The following is a 23712-nucleotide window of genomic DNA, read 5'->3' as shown; positions in this document are numbered from 1 at the left end:
TACTTATAGATGAAATCGCATTGCTGTCTCACATTCCACTGCATTTTTTTCATCAATTAAAAAGCAAAAGCAGGAGTTTGACATGAACTGTATCTGCAGTGACATTCTCCTGGCTAATCATTATTCTAACCATCCATCGTTAGTTCACCTCTCCTGACTCCCAAGTAGAAATCAACTCCAAAATTCTTTCTCCCCAAAGACAAACATTTATTCAAATATAAGATTTGCATAATTTACTAATTAGATACCAAATTTGTCACCATGTTTGGTGGCGTCAGGGAGAAAAAAATCCAGAACATCCCATCTCGTGTCTTTCTCACATGCACACTCACACACTGTTTGCAGACTGTGGAAGTTTGTTGCAAAGAGGTTGTGACCCGGATGGTGCAATCTAAGCGAAACTCAGTGTCTATCCAGTAACACGTCCCTATTTACTGTATGTCCTCAATATTTGAGTTTACATACAACATATTTGGTGCTTTCTCTCAACTTTTATCTCCTGTGACTTGAATTTTCCATCACCATTACTTAAACATTAACGTAAGGTAACATCACATAACTAATTTAAACCACAATACACCTTCACAGTAATCAGTCTCTTGCTTAAATGCCATACTCTTATTCAAATTCCATTTTTTTATAGTTTTTTTTCAGGTGTTATTTTTCTTGCCTGTACAGGTGTCTGTCTGAATATCTGTCAAAACTTGATAAACAGATTTATGTTTTTTGTAACCTTTATTCATCCACGTTAAGGCATATTCTTATTTGCAATGACAACCTGGCTACAGACAGCAGAGTAAAAACAAAGCAAACACTAATACATATACAAGATACAATAGATTGTATAGCCTATGTTACTAATGCATACAGACACAGGTACTGTAGCTTTGGAGTAACAGTCTCTGTGAGTTTACATTTAACACAATGCTAATTTTATGAGGCATGGCAACATTAGAGTCACATTCTGCTTTATTCGGTCTCTATTGCTTCTATATCTACAGCTGGTCAGGGAGCACTCTGTGTGTATGGCCAAATCCCGAACGATACGGTGTTGTGCTACACTACAATAACTAAGTGTTATTTGAGTGTTTTGTGATAAATGGAACATTGTGTAATATTCGTACCATTAGATCATGTATTATGGCTACTTTCAGCAACAACGTACAGTATGTGCAAGTATAAACACAGTCATTAAAAACCAGAGCACGAGTAACAAAACGGAAAATAAATTCACATATTTACAACTGCTTCAATATTCATGTGCAAATGAGTGCTACAATTATTTAAACGTGTTCTGCATATTTTATAATTATTATAAATGAATACTTACTTGTTATATCTTAAAACAATTATGACAACAACATTTGCTAAGCTTTACTGCTTAACAGTGCTTGGAAAATCATTTTCAGACCTGTGCCTTTGTACTTATATAAAGTCAAGGTTGTCCATTACACATTCACAATACTGTACATGAAAGTCGATATAAGACATTGTGGACTTCAGCTGACTTGGAACTTGTTGGCTGTGTATGTACATTGCAGGTAATAGCTCAGCTTTTCTTTTTATTGTTAGCTGTATATGGCCTTTCAGTTGTATGGTTGAGCCATAAAATAATGAAATACTGTAGCCAACAGTGACTTTATTTGCCCCCCATCTAAAGGTAGTGTTACATATTGAGTATCAAGTATTTACTTGCATCTTGTTGACTTTACAGTATATTACCTAATGTTTGTGTCTCTTTGTAGTATGAGGAAGTGATTGGCAAAGACAGATGGTTAAATATGATGCGAGTGTAGGTGGATGACACACAGCGATGCCAGACCCACAAGGATGGATGCAGAAAGGCAGGGGTGTCTTTAAGTCTTTAATTCTATCCATCCATCCATTTTCTGAGCCGCTTCTTCTCACAAGGGTCGCGGGCGTGCTGGAGCCTATCCCAGCTATCATCGGGCAGGAGGCGGGGTACACGCTGAACCGGTTGCCAGCCAATCGCCGGGCATATACATACAAACAAACAACCATTCGCGCTCACATTCACACCTACGGGCAATTTAGAGTTGTCAATTAACCTACCCTGCATGTTTTGGGGATGTGGGAGGAAACCGGAGTGCCCGGAGAAAACCCACGCAGGCACGGGGAGAACATGCAAACACTACACAGGCGGGGCCGGGGACCGAACCCCGGTCCTCAGAACTGTGAGGCAGACGCTTTAACCAGTCATTCACCGTGCCACCGGCAGGGGTGTCAATCTCATTTTTGTCACGGGCCACATCGTAGTTATGACTTCCCTCGGAGGGCCGCTACGACTGTGAACCCATATAAATGAATTATCATCTCATATAATTACACTAAGTATACACAACAAATTGATAAATAACCAGGTTTGAAATCAGAAGCGTATAAAAACATGTTTTTCAACTACAGGAAGTCCTCGATTTACGAACGAGTTTCGTTCCTACGCTGGCGACGTAACACAAATGTCCGCGTAAGTCGGATTTCACCGTCCATCCATCCATTTTCTGAGCCGCTTCTCCTCACTAGGGTCGCGGGCGTGCTGGAGCCTATCCCAGCTGTCATCGGGCAGGAGGCAGGGTACACCCTGAACTGGTTGCCAGCCAATCGCAGGGCACATAGGAACAAACAACCATTCGCACTCACAGTCATGCCTACGGGCAATTTAGAGTCTCCAATTAATGCATGTTTTTTGGGATGTGGGAGGAAACCGGAGTGCCCGGAGAAAACCCACGCAGGCACGGGGAGAACATGCAAACTCCACACAGGCGGGGCCGGGGATTGAACCCGGGTCCTCAGAACTGTGAGGCTGACGCTCTAACCAGTCGGCCACCGTGCCGCCCGGATTTCACCGTTAAAGTCGAAATTTACGGCGAAATACTTCTGTTACGGGTATTGTCCCACGTGATTGTGACAGCAAGCTCAGTGTGTGTGGGCGTGTGCGTCGATGTGTGAGGGAGACGGACTGCGAAGGAGGGAGTGCGCGTCAGTGCGAGTGTGTACAGTAGCAAGTGTAGTGACGGCGACCGGGGAAGAGTAGCGATTAGCGGAGGAGCCGTTGGAGTTGAATGTGGAGAGGAGCTAATAAAGCCATTAAAGCAGCAAATCGGTGCTTCGTGCCTTTCTTGTTGCCGCCACCCAGCTCAGCTGTGCAACGACAGAAGAGAGTTAAACCCTGCGTCTCCCGACCACGGTCAGGTGACCGTAGCAGGAAAGGTTAACACTTCGTATTAAGAAACTAAAATACATTAAAATAAAAAAATAAGATGCTGTACTTACCATTACTGCTGAGAGTGTGAAAAAAGGAGGGCAAAAAAGGCAAAGATACTCCCGCCACACAAACACAGACAAGCACTATGCACTAGCTAAGCAGAAACACTATGGTGCTGGGACAAAATGGTGGACGAGGCACAGGCGTCGTAAAGTCGAAACGACGTAGGTCGAGTGCGTCGTAACTCGAGGACTTCCTGCATTACATTTATTTTCAAAGGGGATTAGAAACAAAAAATGGTTGCTATAACTCAAAGTTATTACACCAGAACACGATTAACAATTTTTATTTGCTTTCGGGGGTCACATAAAATGTGGCGAGCCAGATCTGGCCTCCAGGCCACCGGTTTGACACGAGGGATTAAATTAGACAGATTATTCTGTTCTTTTATTAATGTGGTATGATATGGGTGCATTCATGTTTGAGGTCCGTCTTATACAAAATATGCCATCTGAGTGAAGCTTGCTGCTTTTTTGACGACTAATGGGGGGGTCTCCTGGTGTAATGGGTAAAGCCAATGTGCAACTGTACACCGATGACTGTGGTGTAGATGTGCTAACAACATGCCCCACTCTGCTGAAACTTCCCTGATTAAATCAATTCAAGTATTTCTGTACAGTAAAACCTCTGAAGTCAACACATTCTGTTGCAGGACACCTCAATGGTTGACCAACCTTTGATTTGTTTGGGTTTAAAAAAACAAACAAAAACATTTTCCCCATAGGAAATAATCGCAAGGTTCCAGAGTTACATCGCTGCCATCATCAAACATATATTAACAAAAAATCGTTTTTAACATAAGTTAACCACTAGCAATATTAACACTACACACATCCCATTTTGTACAGTCATACTTTTAACGTTAAACAAAAACGTTAAATATAATTAAAAACCCAAAACACACGGTGAGGCTTCTGAGGTACCGTTATTATTTTATCAGCACGCCTGGTTGCTGCTGATCAATCTTTTGAAATAATAGTGTTTACAAAAAAATCCAAAGAAAAAGCAAAGCATACACAGGGAATTTTTCACTTGATGCTATTGGTCCTACTTAAAATGCTCTAGCACCTTACGGATTTACCAAGTGATGGGCGTTATAAATAAACTGCATTACTGACAGCCTTCCCAGAAGAGTTGAAGCTGTTATACTGTAAAGGGTGGCCCAATGTCATATTGAACCCTGTAGATTAGGAATGGGATGTCACTTAAATTCATGTGAGTCAAGGCAGGTGAGCGAATACTTTTGGCAATAAAGTTTAAGTGTATGATAACTCGAATCTCAAGAAACATTTTTCAACGGTACACAGCAGTTTGATTGACTGAATTTACAGTCCAGACTTTATAGCGCTGTTGTTTTACTGTTAGGGAGAACGTACAGGTATTTGTTGCAAGTACTTGGAAGTACAATGTGAACCACTTGTCTGCAAGCTGTGTGATAGGTTTTTTTTTTATAAGAAAAAAAAAAAATTATACTACATTGAGTTAAAAACAATTACTGTTGAAACTTTGAGTAGTGAAGAACATACTTAAATTAGATTTTAAAATATGTCTACCCATTGTAGTTTAAATTTCAATGTACAGTATATTAAGTTGAATAAAGTATTGCATCTATGCTGTTCTATTCAATGTACAATAACTGGCCCGTGAAATCCGCTTAAAAAGCAGAATTGTTTGACATTGTAATTTATTTTATTTATTTATTTCCTAGAAAAGTAATGCTATCGTTACTCTCCCTGGTAACTCATTACATTTGCGAAGGATTAATTCAGTTACTAATTACTTTTTTGGGGGAACCTAGTTACTAATATAACTAATTACTTTATTAACTTACTCTTTAAGTAAGACTGCTTGTCAATAAGGTTTCAAGCACCATCCTCTTTATTGGCCTTCCGGCTCTGATAGGGGAGAATAAAAAAACATCTTGTGGTGGCCAAAATGCCATCAGATGTCCAAACTGTTCTGTTGATTATTCTATGACTGGCTGTACTAACCTTCTTCTTTAGTTGTACTTATTTGTCTATGTGCGTAGTGTTCTTCATTTTCCCTGCCATTTCTGGCTTCAGTTAAGTTTGTCCTCTACTTATTAAAATTAACCCTCTCTTTTCTGCCCCTCCTATCTGTCATTTTCCTTTTCTCTCATCCTAATAACTCCCTTCTGTTTTTGTGCTCAACCCTGTGCCTTCTTCTCTCCTAGCCTGCCAATTTAGATGCATGGGTAAGCAAGACTACTATTGCTGGTGTCTTTTTTTTTTTTTTCCAAGCTCACCTTTTCTTGTTCTCTCTCGCTCTCTCGTTCTCTCTCTCTCTCTCACACACACACACACACGCACACACACACACACACACACACACACACACTCTATTCAAATGTCATGTTTTCACTGTGCATTAAAGCAAGGCTGTGAGTGTGTTTCCAGCACCATTCCACACAACAACACTTTGGGAGGTATTCAGCCAGAAAATTACACATCATCTCTGCTGCTGGCAGAGGTGATTTTTACACACATACACACACGAGCCCTTGAGCATCAAACAGCCGCTGCAGTAAGAAAAAAAGTGCAGTGAGCAGCACAGTATGAGGATTTGCAGATGTGCTCTTTAGGGATGCATATGCCTGTTAAATTGGGATAAAACTGGATTACAATAAGTGTAATGTCAATCTCTGTGTAAAGATGTGTGCTATCAGCAATGAGCACAGAAGACTCTACAAGTACATCCTTTTTCTCGATTGTGGACGACAGTCTGTACATTACCTGTTAATGTGCAGACAGCAGTCATCGTTCTGGCATGACATCATTTCTTTTAAATACTGTAGTTGTAGTTTAATTACTGGTAATTCAGTTGCATCCTATCATAGCAATGTTTGTTGCCTCACTCCAATAACATATTCACACTCATCTTTTGTTTGAACCCAGTGTGTTCAAGAGTGGTCAAACATACATTAATTTTCATATTAATACACAGGTGCACCTTCACAGCTTTACAGCTAAGTGGGGAGCTTTTAATTCAGAGCTCATTTGTCATGAAATCACAAACTTCAATGACTTCCGTGTGTCCAATTAAAATGTCTGTTCTTTCTACAACAGTCTTTCTAAATAATTAACTATTCTTCCATACTGTGCTATTGAGTGCTTATGTGACGCTAATGTGTCTTTTGGCCATGTCTTTCTCCTGTCTTTTCTTTTAGTACCTTCGATATTGCTGCATTTAATTGCCTCTTTGTCATTGGTTTTCTGTATGGTGTACTTGTATCTGACTACAGTGGAACCTCCAAAGTCAAACACAAGATGGAAACCATGACTGATTTGTTTGGTCGTCAAAATAAAATTTGCCATTGCGAGTCATTCGATTTGGTATAATTTCTTACAGGCTCAAAAGTGTTGTAATTTACAGGTAATATTTTGTTTTTATGTTTGAAATTTTATATTATTTATCTAACATGCTATTATTAATACATCAGTACAACAAAAACTAATGACAAATGCCACGTTGCTGATCTTATTTTGTAAAATGAGCTCACACAAGTACAAAATGCAATCAAACACTAATGTCGTGTGAATCGTTAAATTATAACACGCATATATATATATATATATATATATATATATGGACCAACAAGTTGGAAAAGCATCCTTGCTACTTCAACCACTTCCAAATATGGACAATCTTGCGCCGGACGTATCTGAGCGAACAATCCTTTTCGAGAATTGTAGACATAAAAACGAAGAAACGAAACAGAATGGTGTCAGAATGTTATGACAGTGGCACTTGGCAAGGTGAAAGGCAACAGCAAAATTTACATTCATTTTCAGTAAATATTCATGAATTGAATTATATTTTAGTTTTTGTGTGAAGTTAATGTGTTGTTTTATTCTTTGACCATATTGATTTTGTGTGAAATTGATTGGTTCATTTTGTGCACAAATAAAATACATACGGTGGCTGACTGGTTAGCACATCTGCCTCAAAGTTCTGAGGACCCTGGTTCAAATCTGGCCTCGTCTGTGTGGAGTTTTCATCTTCTCCCCGTGCCTGCGTGAGTTTTCTCTGGGTACTCCGGTTTCCTCCCACATCCCAAAAACATGCACGGTAGGTTAATTGAAGACTCTAAATTGCCCGTAGGTGTGAATGTGAGTGTGAATTATTGTTTGTCTATGTGTGCCCTGCAATTGGCTGGCAACCGGTTCACGGTGTACCCCGCTTCTCGCCCAGAGTCAGCTGAGATATGCGCCCAGTGCTCCTTGTGGGATTCACTCAAATGCAAGGCACCAGTCACATGATAATAATTAAAAAAAAAAAAAAAAGTAATTTGTTCACAAAAAAAAAAATACAATGCCAGCTGAACTGGAAATAAATTGACCAAAATAAAATAAATAGGGTTAAACTTTTCTTTATAGAATCAATACTTGTGCACAGTCAGCCACAGGTGGACATCTCTGATTATCATGGCACTGAAGCACTTGTAATTCTGGACAAAAGTACTTGGATACCAACAGAATATTTCATGCTTTGTGTGGGTCATGGTGACTTCTGGTGGATATTCTTCTATTTTCCATGTTCCATGTTTACGATTGTCCTGCTTTGCAAAAAGCCACACCACACCAAAAGCTGGAGGAAAAAAACAAAACACAAAAGCAGTGTTAACCACTTGATGCTGTCTGAAATAAGATGACAGCTTGTGTGATATGCTGATGTCAAGTATTTTGACAGTTTCTTCTTACATCCCAAAAACATGCATGGTAGGTTAATTGAAGACTAAATTGCCCATCGGTGTGAATGTGAGTGTGACTGGTTGTTTGTCGATGTGTGCCTTACGATTGGCTGGGGACCATTTCAGCGTGTACCCCGCCTTTCGCCAGAGTCAGCTAGGATAGGCTCCAAATGGAAAATGGATGGATGGTATCCAGATTTTTTACATTTTAATGCCTACTTTCCTTAAACATTTAGTTGAACTCAAAACTTCTTTAAGGGTTTCTAGAGTTGAGGTTCCACTGTAATGTTTATCCCAAATTTTCATCTTCAAATTATAACTTGGTGTGCAAGGACAGATTTATTCCCCACTGCATGTATGCTAGTGTCTTCAGTAAGACTTCCATCTTTGTGTTTCACAGAGAACCTTAATGTCATTTACCCTCTATCTTGCTCTTCTTGCATGCCGCTACGGCTCAAAACAACGTCTCTTTCTTCAGCCTTCATGCCGCCTGTAAAGGCTGGGCTCAGTGGTCATGTTAAAGTATTTCATCTCATCTTCACGCCATCATCAGCTCTGCCAGCTCTCGGTGCCATTGCTCCATGTTTTGTAAGTTCTGTTATTGCCAGAGTACGTACTCAATAGCCTTTTAAGTTAGACTTTTTTAGATTTCTGTCAAGCATTGTGGTGTTGTTTGCAGAAACCTTTTTGCTTTTAGTACTCAATAAAAAAACACAATCGTGTCGTTTGTTGTCTTTTCATCAAGTGACTGTTGCAATATGAAGTCAAACTGAATGTCCCATAAATCATGGGCCTTAAACTATGAAGTATTGGGTCACTTCGACATTACATCTACAGGAAATGAAGAAAATAGGATGCCCGTCTCCACTTTGCAGGTTCCATTCATATGGGGACCCCCTTTGCATTTTCCCCTGCATTTCATCCACAAGAAAAATGTGTGAGGTCACTGTAGTTGGTCGAGAGGCTCAAAATCTCTTCTGAAAGATCTGAACACCTGAAAGATGTTTGATGGGATTGTGGTCAGGGCTCTCAAACGTTAAGCACCAAACCCATCCGACCCTGCCTTTATGTACTTTGCATGAAAGTAAAGGGTTAGTTCGACACTTATTAATTTATTGGATGTTTGTCCCAATATTACGTTCCACATAGTGTATTTTGCACCATTATACCTAACAATAAGGGCTTTGGCTTAATACGCCCATTATATGTATAAACATGTAGTTACTCAGATATTCATGTTTCAAATAATGTCAAATATTTTTGGATACCCTATATTTTGTCACCTGTTTCATTCTCAGTAGTATGTAGGGGTGGCATGGCTCAGGTGGTAGATTGGTTGTGTGCAGGTGTGAGCCAGTGTGTATTTTCTTTGTCAAAATTCAGGTTCTTACCTTTCTCTTGGTCTTGCGTTTTTATAGGCCAGGCAGTTGGAGAGGAAAGAACAAGAGTTGTCCAGCATTTCCAGCTTCTACAAAGATCAACTTGACATACTGGAGAAGAAAGTAAGAAATAGTTACATATTATGTATACAGTATATTACAAATCTTCCCATTGTGAGACTGATAAAGGTTATTGTTATCTTATTCCGTATTTCGTCAATAGTGGCCTCTTATGGAACTGACGCCATTCTTTCAATGAATATGTGCGTGCACATGGAGCAGGCAATATTCAGGCGATCACATTCCTGTCACCTCTGGGCTCGCTCCTCAGTGTTTTCAGTTCATATGTTAACTAATTACTAATATTGAGGTGAAAAATAATGAAAAACTAATTACTTAGTTTTTAACCCCAATTTCACTTGACAGACATATTGTAATTAGAGATGAAAAAAATGCATATCACAATTATTGTGACCAAAATTATCACTATACTGCGAAAAGAAAAAACAACTCAGCAACAAGATGTATTTTGAATTAAATAATACATGTAAATATATTTACTTTTTGCACAATAGAAATTGCAAACAGAATGAATGCAATACCCCACAAAACTTACTTAAAATGACTAAGATGGCAGTGATGTATTTAATTGAACAGCAAACTTGCCTCTGTGCTGGTGTACAGTTTAGAGTGGTGATTAGAGATGACTCAAAAGATTTGCTGTGTTTAATCCTTTCGTGGCTATTCTTTTCCTGCATTCTCAGAATCAGAATCAGAATCAGAATCAGAATCATCTTTATTTGCCAAGTATGTCCAAAACACACAAGGAATTTGTCTCCGGTAGTTGGAGCCGCTCTAGTACAACAGACAGTCAATTTACAGAACACTTTGGAGACATAAAGACATTGACAAAAAACAACAACAAACAACAATTGTGCAAAAAGATGCAGAGTCCTCAGTTCGAATGGCTAATAACGCAATAGTCCGGTGCAATGACCATTGTGCAAAGGGCACTGAGACTTCAAGGAGTGTATGCGGTTTAAAGTGACGAGTACTGCGATAATCTGGGACAATGGTTGTGCAAATGTTACAGATACTCCTCAATCAGTGTGCAAATGGAGCAGATGCTACTCTGGCATGAGTGGCCACTATATGCAAATAGTGCAGCACGGCGAGACAACTACAGTGAGTGCACGAGTAATACATAATACAGAAATGTGACAACGAACTCAAGTCAAAAAATTGCCAGCTTGTTGTAATGGAATTGTAAGTTAGCTGTTCAAGAAGTTGATTGCAAGAGGGAAGAAGCTGTTGGAATGTCTACTAGTTCTAGTTTGCATTGATCGGTAGCGCCTACCTGAGGGAAGGAGCTGGAAGAGCTGGTGACCAGGGTGGGGAGGGTCCGAGAGGATTTTGCACGCCCTTGTCTTAGTTCTGGCAGCGTGCAAGTCCTCAAGGGTGGGTAGGGGGGTACCGACAATCCTTTCAGCTCTCTGCATACAGTGTAATTACCTTGGATTAATTTTATATCTGCAGTCTTACAAAAAACTAAATATGTGCACACTCCTTCCGAAATATTTGTAGGTGAAAAATGTTTGCCTGGGCTGCCTTCTGCCATGTTTTGCAGTACCTTAACATATGCGTCTGAAGTGTTCTTCTTTGCTGTCTGTCACACCCTCTTTTCTAATAATCAAGAAAAACTTCTTACACTTCTTTGTCTTCTTCGTCTTGAGCAGTTCCCGTCTTTTTTTCAGTTTATTTGCTGTTTACCGCACACCAGAAGGGAGAAGCCATAATACGACTACTGCTCCAAGAGATTCAAAATACAGTAGTAACAATAATTAAAAATCGAAACGGTAATGCTGTCGGATTTTTGTTTTAATCAAGTGTCATTATTTGTTTGTGAAAAAAAAAGTAAAAATATATTCAACATTATTATAAACAAGTTTTTATTACAAATCAAGCCCTCCCCACTCATAAACGTCTAACCCCCAATAGACTCTTTGTAAGGCGTGTATATCCAGAAACAGGACTTTTCTGCAATACATTTAACTAAAACATGCCCTATTTATGTCAAGAGAAAGCCCTTAGCTCTCTGAAATGTTGACACAAGTTACCCTGCTTATGAGAGAAAAATGGTGCATGCATTCACAGACAAGATGTCATCATACCTCGAGAATATCACAAGAGGTAAAGTGACATTATTCTCCCTCCCTGGAGAGTAAAATCTCATCCAGACACAAGACACGCTTCCCACTCACAGAAATGTCTAGCCTACATAATACGTAATGTTGAAATGTAAATGAACTGAAAGTTTCAGCAGGCAGATGAGCGTCACAACTCTGTGCTGATAGACCAGCACTCAAGATACGTTTCACTGGGAGAGCTTCGGTTGCCTAATCAAATGTACTGTCCTTTTGCGAGAGACCTTGAAGTTGTCACAACATGTGGGGGGGTAAAAGGCATGCTTTGTTGGGTGCTTTTAAAAAATTATGACGCTTTTCTTTTCTACCTGACCACTAATGCGTTGTTCATATTTTGCACCCTGTAAAAGCCACAAGCACAGTGGTTTTACTGTGATTTTACCAGGTACCTACATTATGTTAAAAGGCTGTGAGTTGCAAGGTGCAAGGGACTGGTGTATGATTTCATGCTCTTAGTGATTGATGGAAACCAAAGTAAAAGAAAAAGTGCAAGAGGCTGAGATCTGCCCAAGGGAAGGAAAAGGGAGATAAGACTACACAGATACTCTCAAAATGGTGAACGAAAGTATGAGATATAAAGGCAAAATGCAACATTTATATTTTTTATTAGAATCAAATTTATTACAATAAGTTATTGCAAGTATTAAGTTAACCTACATATTAAAAAGTTGACTTCCAATTTATTCTATGTAAAAAAAACATACATTTGTCTTCCAAATAACAAACCATGTATTTAGACAAGTAATCAACCCAAAACCAAATGTGCTCCATTCATCCATCAAATTTCTATACCACTTGTCCTCATGAAGGTTGTGGGTTGGGCTGCGCAACTAATGGAATTTTAATCATAATCACGATTTTCACTGCCATGATTAGATGAGCCTGATTTTTACATTTAAAATGCAGGCTCTGCTGCATATGAAGCACTTTCTCAATCCTAGTCAGCCAACCACCAGGGGGTGAACGCGTGATTAAAGTTATATTAAGCTGCCTAAATAACAAGTGAGTGGCGCCCAGCGCACCCTGCAGTGGGAGCTTCACTCGCTCTCGGTGGAAGTATGAGAGTTTAGTCATGACAAGAGAAGGAAGTACAGCAAAAATTGGAGCTGAGGAACTAGTGGCTCCAAAAGCGGTTTCCTGGACATGTTTTGATTCAAGGCAAGTGATGTTAAAGAAGAAGCCATATGTCATACTGAGGCTAAAGAGTGCAGCAGAGTTGTCTGCCCAGCAAGATAACACAATTGATCTGTTCATCCATCTGAAAAAATGGCAGAAAAACGGCAAAACACTGGAAAATCCCAAGTGGCATGAAATACACTGTATAAACAATGACTGCAGTCAGGCCAGCCTGCAAAAAGTCTAAGTCAAGCGAGCTGCCACAACGATTGTTCATACTGTGCATTACTGTAACACTGTGCACTGCACTGCGAGGGCCGACTTCAAAATAAACGTTCGCAGCGTGTTACCGTAATGCATAGTATGAACAGTCTTTGTAGCAGCTGGGTTGACTTAGTCTTTTTGACTGGAGGCTGGCCTGACTGCAGTGGCAAAATGCAGGAAGTAAATAGAGAGGAAAGTCACAACTGTCGAGTTCTTTGCAGATTGCGACCACGACTGACCTATGGTGAAGCAAAAATAATGAAGCAGTAATAGCACATTTATTCAGTTAGTCCTTGGTAAATTTGAAATTGTTGGCTATATTTAATTTTTTTATCTATCATTATTCTTTAAGATTAATTTTCACTTAAAACTGTTTCCATATTGTTAGTTGAAAAGTAGTGCAATAAAAATACAGATGTTTTCCCTAACATGAGGAATAATTGTAATTAATAATCGTGATTACAATTTTGATCAAAATAATCGTGATTATTGTTTTGGCCATAATCGTCCCGCCCGAGTTCTGGGTGACTGGAGCCTATTCCAGCTGACTTTGGGCGAGGTTTGGGATAGACTCCTGACTGGTCGCCATTCAGGCTGCAAGGCAACATAACCAATATTCATTCACACTCACATTTACACCTACGTGCAGTTTAGTCTTCAGTTAGCCTGCATGTATAGGAGGAAATGTAGGTACCCAGAGAAAACCCATGCAAGCACAGGTTGGACATGGATACTACATGTATACAGAGATGTTTCAATGGAGAGTCAAACTTAGATCACCTGACTGTGAGGCAGACATGCTAACAAATAACCCACCCTGCTAAATGTGCCTTTGGCACTTAAATTATTAGGTGCAAACCTTTATGTAAACACACACTATAAACATTAATTCCCCCCCCCCCCCCCAACACACACACACACACACACACACACACACACGGCACCCTCCAGCAGGGCCCCATCAGGCAGAGTAGACCCTATCTGGTCGCTGGCACTAGCTTTCCTTGAAGAAAATAAAAAGCCTACATAGCCAACTTAAATGCCATGGTCCCTGCACGCAAGCAGCACACCCAGCAATGCTTGACAGAGGAGAATGATTGGCAGAAGAGTGGAGGATGCTCTATCTTTCTGCATTTGCTGCCACAGTCCCCTTTCCTAGGCATTCTCCACCCTTACTTGCTCGCAGCTGACCTGCATGTGGAGGAGGGAGTGAGAAAGAGGGGGACTGAAAGCGAGAGATAACAAGGCTATATGGACTGTGAATTAAGCAGACAGTCTCTCCTGAGCAGGCATCTATCCCCCTCCTCTTCTCTTCCATTTCCAATCTCGCACTTAATTCATCCAGGTCTCCTTCTCTGCCCTCTCCACCTTTCTCTGCCTATCTTTACTCTCCCATACCTGATGAAAATTCCTTTTAGCTGAAATTAATGGCCTCTTATAAGTTGAATTGTGATGTACTGTCATGGGTCACACTCATAAATACTGATAAACAGCTAAACATCAATTTCTCTCTCATCATAAATTAATATCCATGCACATTTCAAAGTGACCGTATCCATATTTCAGCAAAGATACGTTGCAACTTTCCCCCACCATCAGTATTTTGTCAGTGTGTTGAATAACACACATCCACATTTGCACACATGCATATTTAAGTCAAAAGTAAGAGCAACCAGATTAGTTGAGGACTTCCCCTCTAATTGGTGTGATCTTTCCCTGAATCAATATTTTACTTTATATTAACAGTACCTGTGTTTGTGTTGTGTTTTGTGTGTTTAGTGCGTGTCTTTCTGTGTGTGTGTGTGTGTGTGTGTGTGTGTGTGTGTGTTGTATTGTGTGTGAGTAAATGGAAACAAACGCATTGCCGTTTGAGTATGCCAAAGGGATGAATGATACCAGATTACTGTGTTTGCTTAAAGGCTGAAGATGGGTTTTGGATCCATGCGGACACAAATGAGTGTGTGCATGTGTATATTTGTGTTTACTGTGGCTGGTTTGACTGTCACTGTGGAAGTAGTTGTGATAGATCAATTCCTTTCTCCACTATACATAGAGGCTAACACACTAATAGACACTGCAGGACTGGAACAACCCCAAAATTTAACGATATAGTCCCTACTGCAGCTACTCTCTCGTCTATTTATGGATAACTTCCTAATCTGTTCAGGTGCAGCATGTCTTTCTGTGGCAACAGAGCCTGTGACTTTGTAAACAAGTGTCGGTTTAAAATTCACCTCTTTTAATCCCCTCTCCCGTCCTTTGTCGGTGCCTTCCTCCGTAAAAAAAATAATCTGCCTTCGTCCGAGTAGGGAGTGTGATAAAACCCACTCCCTCTACACCCTGACATCAGACCATCTCAATCCAAAGCCGCTGTGGTGCCGTCTGAAGATGCATGCAAGCATCATTGGAACACAACTGTTCATACACAGATTTAGTCACACACCTGCATGGATGCAAGATTACACCCACATACTCATCTCCCATGCACCCACACTAATCCCCTCCATGAGCCTTTCCTACACCCCCCAAATCATGGCTTCCTCCTGTTGAGGGTTATCATTCCCCTTTACTGTCTGTCTCTTGGGCTTTTGTCCCCACATGTGCAAATGACTGTGAAGAGCTTGGTTTGTGTGCATGCTACTGATAGCATTGACATTCCTCTGATGTCAAAGAGCTGAGTAGACAAAAAAAAAAAAAACTGCAGCTAAAAGCAACACCGCCAGCTGTATACTGTACCTGCCAGTCCTTACAATCACACAGCACATCCCCAAATGGCACTTATTGCCTTTGTTAAATCAGAAAGCCAAGGTCATTAACGAGCCATCCATCCATCCATTTTCTGAGCCGCTTATCCACACAAGGGTCGCGGGAGTGCTGGAGCCTATCCCAGCTATCTTCGGGCAGGAGGTGGGGTACACCCTGAACTGGTCGCCAGCCAATCGCAAGACACATATAAACAAACAACCATTTGCACTTACATTCACACCTATGGGCAATTTTAGAGTCTACAATTAATGCATGTTTTTGGGATGTGGGAGGAAACCGGAGTGCCCAGAGAAAACCCACGCAGGCACGGGGAGAACATGCAAACTCCACACAGGCAGGGCCGGGGATTGAACCCCGGTCCTCAGAATTGTGAGGCAGACGCTCTAACTAGTCGCCCGCCGGGCATTAACTAGTCTAAAAAAATTTCATTTTCATGATCCAGTGAAGGAGTTTGCATTTTTGCCCCATGCTTCCATGGGTTTTCTCTGGGTACTCCGGCTTGCTCCCGCATTCCGAAAAAACTGTCAGCTAGCAGAGGCTCAAGCTCCCTTGTGACCCTAATGAGGACAAGCGCCATAGAAATGGTTGGATCCACATTACACAGTATCATGTTCTATAAAATTGATTGCCAGGTATCGAAATTTAGGGACTCAATAAATGAATGAGATTCCTGTGAAAACTTAGCTTTCTGTTCCTCTAGTCGATATATCCATATTGGAAACTGTACCAACTGAGCCACTGCTGCATTTTTGCAGTTCCATCTCCACATGCATATTTTAAAACACACAAACAACAACTAGATCTAGTATTGTATAAATGTACCCCTACTTAGAGTATTTTTGTGGAATCCAAAGTGAGAACTTACTTTTGTTTTGAACTCACCTGATTGACATACTTGTCGGTATGATGTGAGTTATATGTGGGTTTAAGTCCCTTTTTCTATATCTTAGAACATTGAATGTCCCAGAGAGGAAACAAGCCGTTCCAGTTTCAGGTTAGATTTCCCACTAGAGGGTAACCACTGAGTGCTTGGCCTGAGGTGAGAGGGGTTAATCACTAATATCTGGCTTACATTTCACCTATTTATTTTTCAAAAGTATCAATTAATTATGTACCAAAGGGAAATCCATATTTCTGTCCTCATAATGTCAGAGAACTATGTGATTGTTGCTAACTAACAGTTATTGTTCTGTGTTCAGCTCTTTTTTTTTTCTCTTCATGCTTCTTTTATTTTTATATCTGCTTTTGGATGCCTCCAAACCTCTGCATTTTATGTTATTTTCAGTACATTACGTGCATTTGGGTCCATCAATTGAAAAGACCACAGCACAATTGTTACATTATACAGGTTGTTGGTAGAGCTATAGCTATCGATCCAGCATTTGCCTTTTCAGTATTCTTTCTTCTCATTAGACTTGGGATTGCTGTCTTTTCTTGAAGAGCACAGACGTATCGAGGGAATATTGTTACACTGCGCTTCATACTTGCAGATAGGATGAAGTAAACTATATCTGTTAAATTACTTAAGTCTTTTCCAACACCTGACATTCAGATCAGGAGAAGGATATGGATCAGTGAAATAAGATATGGGAATGACTCGGGGGCACTGGAAGAATGGACTGCAGGAGGATAACATAAGAGTGTTTGTGTTGATCCCATCTCTTTCTCTGCTCACTTATTTTCGTTATCTTCCTCCACTGTCACCCACTGTATTTGGAATATAGGGAATAATTAAGTAAAAAAGACCAGTGCTTCAGTGAGATTTATTTATTTATTTATTTATAAGTTGTGAATACATTACTGCATAAAAACTGTGTATGAGACGATGACAAGAGATTTGTTGGGCACATTCTCGACAAACTGTGTTTCTTTTGTTTTGACACAAAACCTATTACAATGGCATTATGATGTCATCATGGGGCAACATTGTGGAATATTTTGAAAATATTCATCATCACCAATTAAACTTGCAGAAAGGGTTTGTTGCTATGACATTTGCACCCTGGCCCCAGTTTATGCATGTGTGTAACATTTGTAGCCAAATAACATAAATAATAATAATAACCAATAGGACAAGATCAGAGAGGACAGAAAAGGACAGGATGTGGAAAATGAACAAGGCAGTGCTACTGATGAGTGATGCGGTGGGATGCTTTTATAGTGTCTAAACACCTGTAAGAACCTGTGAGTTGATATCTTAATATAACCTGTGTTATTTTTAGTTGTCCCAGCATAAACAATTCAAGCCTATAGCGTGTCTACGGAACTTATTAGTGAATGAACACCATATCATATGCATGTTAGTCAACTGCTGTATGGACTTCCTGAGCCAGCACATTGAGGAAGGGTGTGCCCGGACCCCTACATCTGCAAGGGGGGGCCAAGTCAGTTAGCCCATCCCGTGGGGGACCCAGCCAGGAGAACGCCACCCACTCTCCAGGATGGTCCCCCAGCCCAACTGAAGCGCCCCGACCAGTCCCAAAGGGAGGGGCACAGGACCACCGCGTGCCCCACTGCCGCCGCCACCCCAGGAAAGCTTGGGGGCCCCAACCACCAACAGGGCCCAACACAGGAGCAGCTGCCACCCGAAAAAAGGTCCCACTCCGTCAAAAGCGAGCCCATGTTAAGCACACGCCACGAGCAATGATGGGCGAGGGTGCCAGGAGAGGGGAGACGAAGGCAGGGACCCAAAGTGTACGAGGGGGTGGACCACGATCTTCACACGGCTTGACAACCAAAGGTTGGGGGTGGGGGGAGCACAGTCCCTAGGAGTCAAGCCAAGAAAAATATGGAGACTCCCCACCCACCCTTTTACTATGGTTACCAAGTCCCCGACTGGCAACCATTATCCCTGTACCGTAATTGTGTGTGGTGGGGTGTAGTGCATTAAAATTGGGGAGACTGGTGGGGGTGGTGCAAGACAGTCATGGGGCAATGTTGACCCGCAACCGCCACCCCCACCCTGGTCAGCCAGCTCCCCAAAGGATGTGCAAATGTATGTGGTGCATTAAAAATCTGCGGGGGGAAGGTATAGCGGGCCAGAAAGCAGGCCGGAGTTCCGGAACACCTGGCCAAGTGTCCTCCCTAACCCGACACTGCCCAACCCCCATTGAAGGGTGTATGATGCATGAAAACTGGAGGGCAGAGAAGGGGGGGTGAGCTGACCGGAGACCACAGGCCCTGAAGTCAGCCGGGCAGCCCACATGTGAGAGAGGGGCGACAACCATGGCAGAGCGCCCCGGCGTGAGGGACGAGGGTGACACAGGCCCGGGGTGCAGCAGCACGGCCCCCAGCCCGCCACCCGGAGACCAGGATGAGGCCCCTGGTGTGTGGCCAGCCGCCACCCAGAGACCGAGAGCAGCCCCTGGACCGGCCCCCTCCAGGAGGGCAACACAGACAAAACCCAACCCCAGAGGAGGAGGGGGAAACAGGCCCAGCATCCCCAGAGGCCCACACCGCAGATCTGGGACAGAAGGATAGCAAAGCCAAAGCAAAGCAAATTTATTTATATAGCGCTTTTCATACACAAGGTAACTCAATGTGCTTTGCATGATTAAAAGCATTTAAAAACAAAGAAAAAAACAGCGTATAAACATTTAAAACAAAGACAAAGTACAATTAAAGCAGCGTACAGTGCAAGAAATATGATTTAAAAGTGAAAAAGCTCTATAAAGCATGGGGGGAAAAAAAGAAGAGTTTTTAACCTGGACTTAAAAACATGCACATTTGGGGCTGACCTCACTTCTGTTGGCAATTTATTCCATTTGTGTGCAGCATAATACCTAAATGCTGCTTCACCATGTTTGGTTTGCTCCACTATATGACCTGAGTCTGTCGATCTCAGAGCCCTACTGGGTTTGTATTCCATTAGCATTTCTTTCATGTATTCAGGACCTAAACCTGAAACTTTTTCTTAAAGATGCAGTAATTTAGGTATGGTAAAACCAAGGCACAGAAAAGAGTGAGGAGAACTAGGGATGCCCAATAAATAACATTTCAAGCCGATACCGATAACTTCCTGCTTCTCAAGACCGATACAATAATTTATCATTTATTCATATTATTTTTTTTTTAGTTAACTGTAGTTTGTGCATACCTGGAGGAAGGAAATACTTAAAGATTTGTCCTAACCAAATATGACATCACTATTAAATCAAATTTGAAATCTGTTTTTAGAATTCTACATTCATTTTTTTTAAGAAAAAACTTTTTCAATGGCTTATGAAATATAAACTTAGTTACTGTAGTTACTGTCAGTGCATAATAAAACATGGATAGTGATAGATTTATTTTATGTAGCTCATATGTTTGTTTGCCTCTTCCACTAACACTTCCAATTCCATCATTTCAAGCTTCATTTTGTACTTGCAGTGTACTCCCAAATTTTCCATGGTGAAAACCATCAGTGCTTCCTAAAGCACAAAACTGGCTTTTAAATCTGGCAGTCTCCACCCTTTTAGCATGAGTAAACATGCAATTTAGGCCCTTACAGTCTTCCGTTAACCTAACAAGGAAAAAGGAAGCCAGAGTACCCCGATAAAACAGGCAGAACATGCCAACATCAAACTGAAAGGCTAGAGCCCAGAGTCAAACCCCCTTACCATAACCTCAAACCTGTGAGGCAGATGTGCTATCCACTTTCCCCACTGTTTTACAATTCCAAAAAACAATAAATTTTCAAACTTTTGGTCAAATTGTATCTATCTATCTATCTATCTATCTATCTATCTATCTATCTATCTATCTATCTATCTATCTATCTATCTATCTATCTATCTATCTATCTATCTATCTATCTATCTATCTATCTATCTATCTATCTATCTATCTATCTATCTATCTATCTATCTATCTATCTATCTATCTATAATATTTTTTTTTGGTGCATTTGACTTTGGAGGTTCTAATGAACTAGATGGACAATTACTTTGACTTTTGCCATTGTGCCCGCTTGTGTGCATTTATGACCACTATGTAGTATACTAAGCACCATAACCACTGATTATTCCTGTAACGGAGGCCGGCGTATGACCTCGCCCTCATGGCATAAGCTCTTCCTGAGCAGTAATTGCAGTTTAAATGCCACTCTCCCCACATGAAATAAAGCATTGTGGCCTATCTGCTGGCCATCGGCATTCAGGTTTGCTGGCAATGCTGTGAATCCAAAGGTCTCCAATTTAGGGAATTTGTGAGGAATGGTTTTTGCTCATCGTGTTACCTTGTTAGTGCTCTAATATAAAATTTTCTGATTTAAAATAAATAAATACAAATTGTGAATGCATTCATTTTAATTTTAGACATATAATGTAAACGCTCACCTTTATTATACTGTTTTATGTGCAGGAGAAGTTAAGTGCATAATTAAAAGCAGCATATACACAGGAGATTTCTGAAAAAAAAGCAGAACATCAACAGAAATTTAAATAACCCCTGGGTATAATTAGTTTCTCACGTTTCTTTATCTCTGTCTCTTTGCCGCCAGAACCTTGATACTTACCAACAGACGGCTGAACAGTACAACCAGGCAGCCACCAAAGCAGAGGCTCACATCAGGTAAGCGCTGTGACTTCTATTTTCAACATTTTATAGCAGGGCCAAATTTGGTAAACTTTCTATTTTAGTTGGATACATAAATTGATTTCAGTTTGGTTAATATGCATCAAATGTCTCACTCTATTCTTTTGCTTGTTCTTTAATTTCCTTTGAAAGACACACACTTGATAAAGAGGGGAAATTATGTGTTACAGTATGTATAATTTTGAGATCACTCATTCCTGTCTTTCAGTCACAACATTAAAACTACCACAGACTTGATCTTTTTTAATAGTTAAATCAGAGAGAGGCTGCAGTCTGCTGATGGAAAACACAAGCAGCATGATGTCCCCAAATAAACATGTTTTTCTGTGGGATGGCAGAGCCCGAAGCTCACCTGCTTTGAAAAAAGCAAGTCAGTTCCATTCAGTGCTTAATTGACGCCGAACTGGCACTCCCATAGTCTGCAATTTACACTATATTGCCTTGTCTGGCAATTTTTGAGAAAGGAGAGAGTTTAATCCAGCTCACGTTCCCCTATTCCGTGTATGTGCCAATGACAATGTTAGGAGAGTTCATTTTCTACACGAAGTAGTTCAAAGTTCAGTACACCATTCCAAAAATGAACTTGTTCATTCCATAGATCATAATTCAAAATTTGGAACTAAAATCACTGTACCAAAAATGAACTAGTTCATAATAAAAAAAAAAAAAACAACAACATTGTAATGTATTTTTTTTTCTCTCCATACTGTATGTTGCTGATGGGCTATTACCTGTAAAATACTGGCATTTTATTTCCCCTTTGTTGCCACCCATTCAATTCACACTTCTAGCTAACTAGTAGCCAGCTGCAGCTTTTACCCTACAATGTCAAAAACGTGAGGAAATATTTGTTGCTTGAATGGTCTTTTTTTTTAAATGAGGAATTAAAACAAAAACAGGACTTTTGTCCTTAATGTGCAAACTAAAACACGCAACACAGTATGACAGGAACGTTGGTGAAAGGACTGATAAGTTGGCATTCTTAGCAGCTCTGGCTGACTATATTAACAAAATATTTTATCTTATCTAGTCTCATATTACAAAACAAAATGAATTCATACTATAACAGTGTGCTCATACAGTTTTTGACGAAAGTATTGTGATACAAATTAGAATTTTACAAACAAATAACACATTCTCTCCCATTTATGGAGTGTCCCGGAATGCGCATGTAAACATGAATGGCAGCCGCAGTGCATCGATTGCCAAATACGGCGTTTATCACCAGACATATGAAGGCTCGTATACTGTATAGTGTGTTCAGCAGGGGTTTGTCCTGGAAGCCCCTAACAAAACCATTCCGTCACACCAGAATGAGCGCGTTTTCAATAATGTTCATCAGGCAGAAATGAACTAAGTTCAGTTCACGTTCGCCCACAATATGAACTAGTTCATTAACTTTCATTCATAGAACTCTTCCAGGTACAACACTGTCACATACTCGCTAATAAACAGATATTTTATCATAATGCTCTTTAAATGCAGTGTAAAAGTACCGGTACCTCTGAAAAACAGTGACAGGAAGTTTATATTGACATTTTTGCATCTCATAAGCATTCTCGACTATTCATTCACTTGCCCCACTGCAGTCAATTCAAGCCCAAAATTGGGTCCACACGGTTACATTAGGCAGGTTTTGTTATTTACTGTTCATTGCTGTATAGAAGAGGTTACAAGATTAGTTGAGCACAATTTTGCTGGTGGGGAGAGCATTTTGTGTCGCCACAATCTGCAGCTTATTATTTACTTTATATTGCAGTGCTCACACAGAAACTTCAATCTCGGCCATGCATACAGGCACACTTTGTATTCAGGCAAGTGTGTGGTTGTCATGTTCTGCCAGCATTTGGACAGGGTGTCATTGTGCTGTGGTCACTGTCATTTCATACTACACTGACCATCCAGTAATTATTCTATTTACTCACTGCTGAAGGATAGGTGGGTAAGCTAAGAAGAGCTTACTGTATTCTATATGTAACTACTGTACATCCAATTTCTTCTGGCATTGTATTGGTCTCTAGTTCCAATTTATTCTCTACATTCATCTTTTATCATGTCATTTGCAACTACCAACTTCGCTGCCGGTCCCATTTGTCTTTGTCTACTGTTTGTTTTTGCATTGTCCACTTTTTCGTGCTTCTTTCTCTGTAAAAGGGTCTATTTCAAAATGGAAAAAAAACATTTGAGCGTCAATAGAAAAACATGACAGATGACCTTTCAGTAATTATAAACTCTCTACCAGTTATTGTTGCTTTGACTTCAAAAGCACATACTACCAAGTCAACGAGGGTTCCATGCATGCCAAGCCAATACCGTATGGTTGACGTAAACCACTGCTGGTCAGTCACTGACCAAGCAGATTCGCCGTTGCCGCCTCTTCGTAACATTTGCTGAAACATAGCTACAAATGAC

The 23712-nt window shown here is 40.6% G+C and overlaps 1 protein-coding gene across 3 annotated transcripts in view; it reads left to right on the top strand.

The window, feature by feature from the left end:
* Nucleotides 1–23712, top strand: part of LOC133483740 (MICOS complex subunit mic25a-like) — a 132563-nt gene that overhangs the window by 20094 nt on the left and 88757 nt on the right. For 2 of the 3 annotated variants that reach the window (XR_009790187.1, XM_061785390.1), the window contains exons 5-7: nt 5478–5498; nt 9413–9496; nt 21206–21276. Coding sequence is in view for 2 of the 3 variants with exons in the window: in XM_061785390.1 (XP_061641374.1) it covers nt 5478–5498; nt 9413–9496; nt 21206–21276 (176 nt within the window). In the remaining variant the exon portion in view is untranslated. The remainder of the gene's footprint in view (nt 1–5477; nt 5499–9412; nt 9497–21205; nt 21277–23712) is intronic. The other variant, XM_061785392.1, reaches the window with a different exon arrangement.

Source organism: Phyllopteryx taeniolatus, chromosome 9 (genome assembly GCF_024500385.1).
Source record: "Phyllopteryx taeniolatus isolate TA_2022b chromosome 9, UOR_Ptae_1.2, whole genome shotgun sequence".
In the NCBI taxonomy this organism is placed as follows: Eukaryota; Metazoa; Chordata; class Actinopteri; order Syngnathiformes; family Syngnathidae; genus Phyllopteryx; species Phyllopteryx taeniolatus.
The sequence above is the reverse complement of the archived record's forward strand: the minus strand, read 5'-3'. Positions and strand labels throughout refer to the sequence as shown.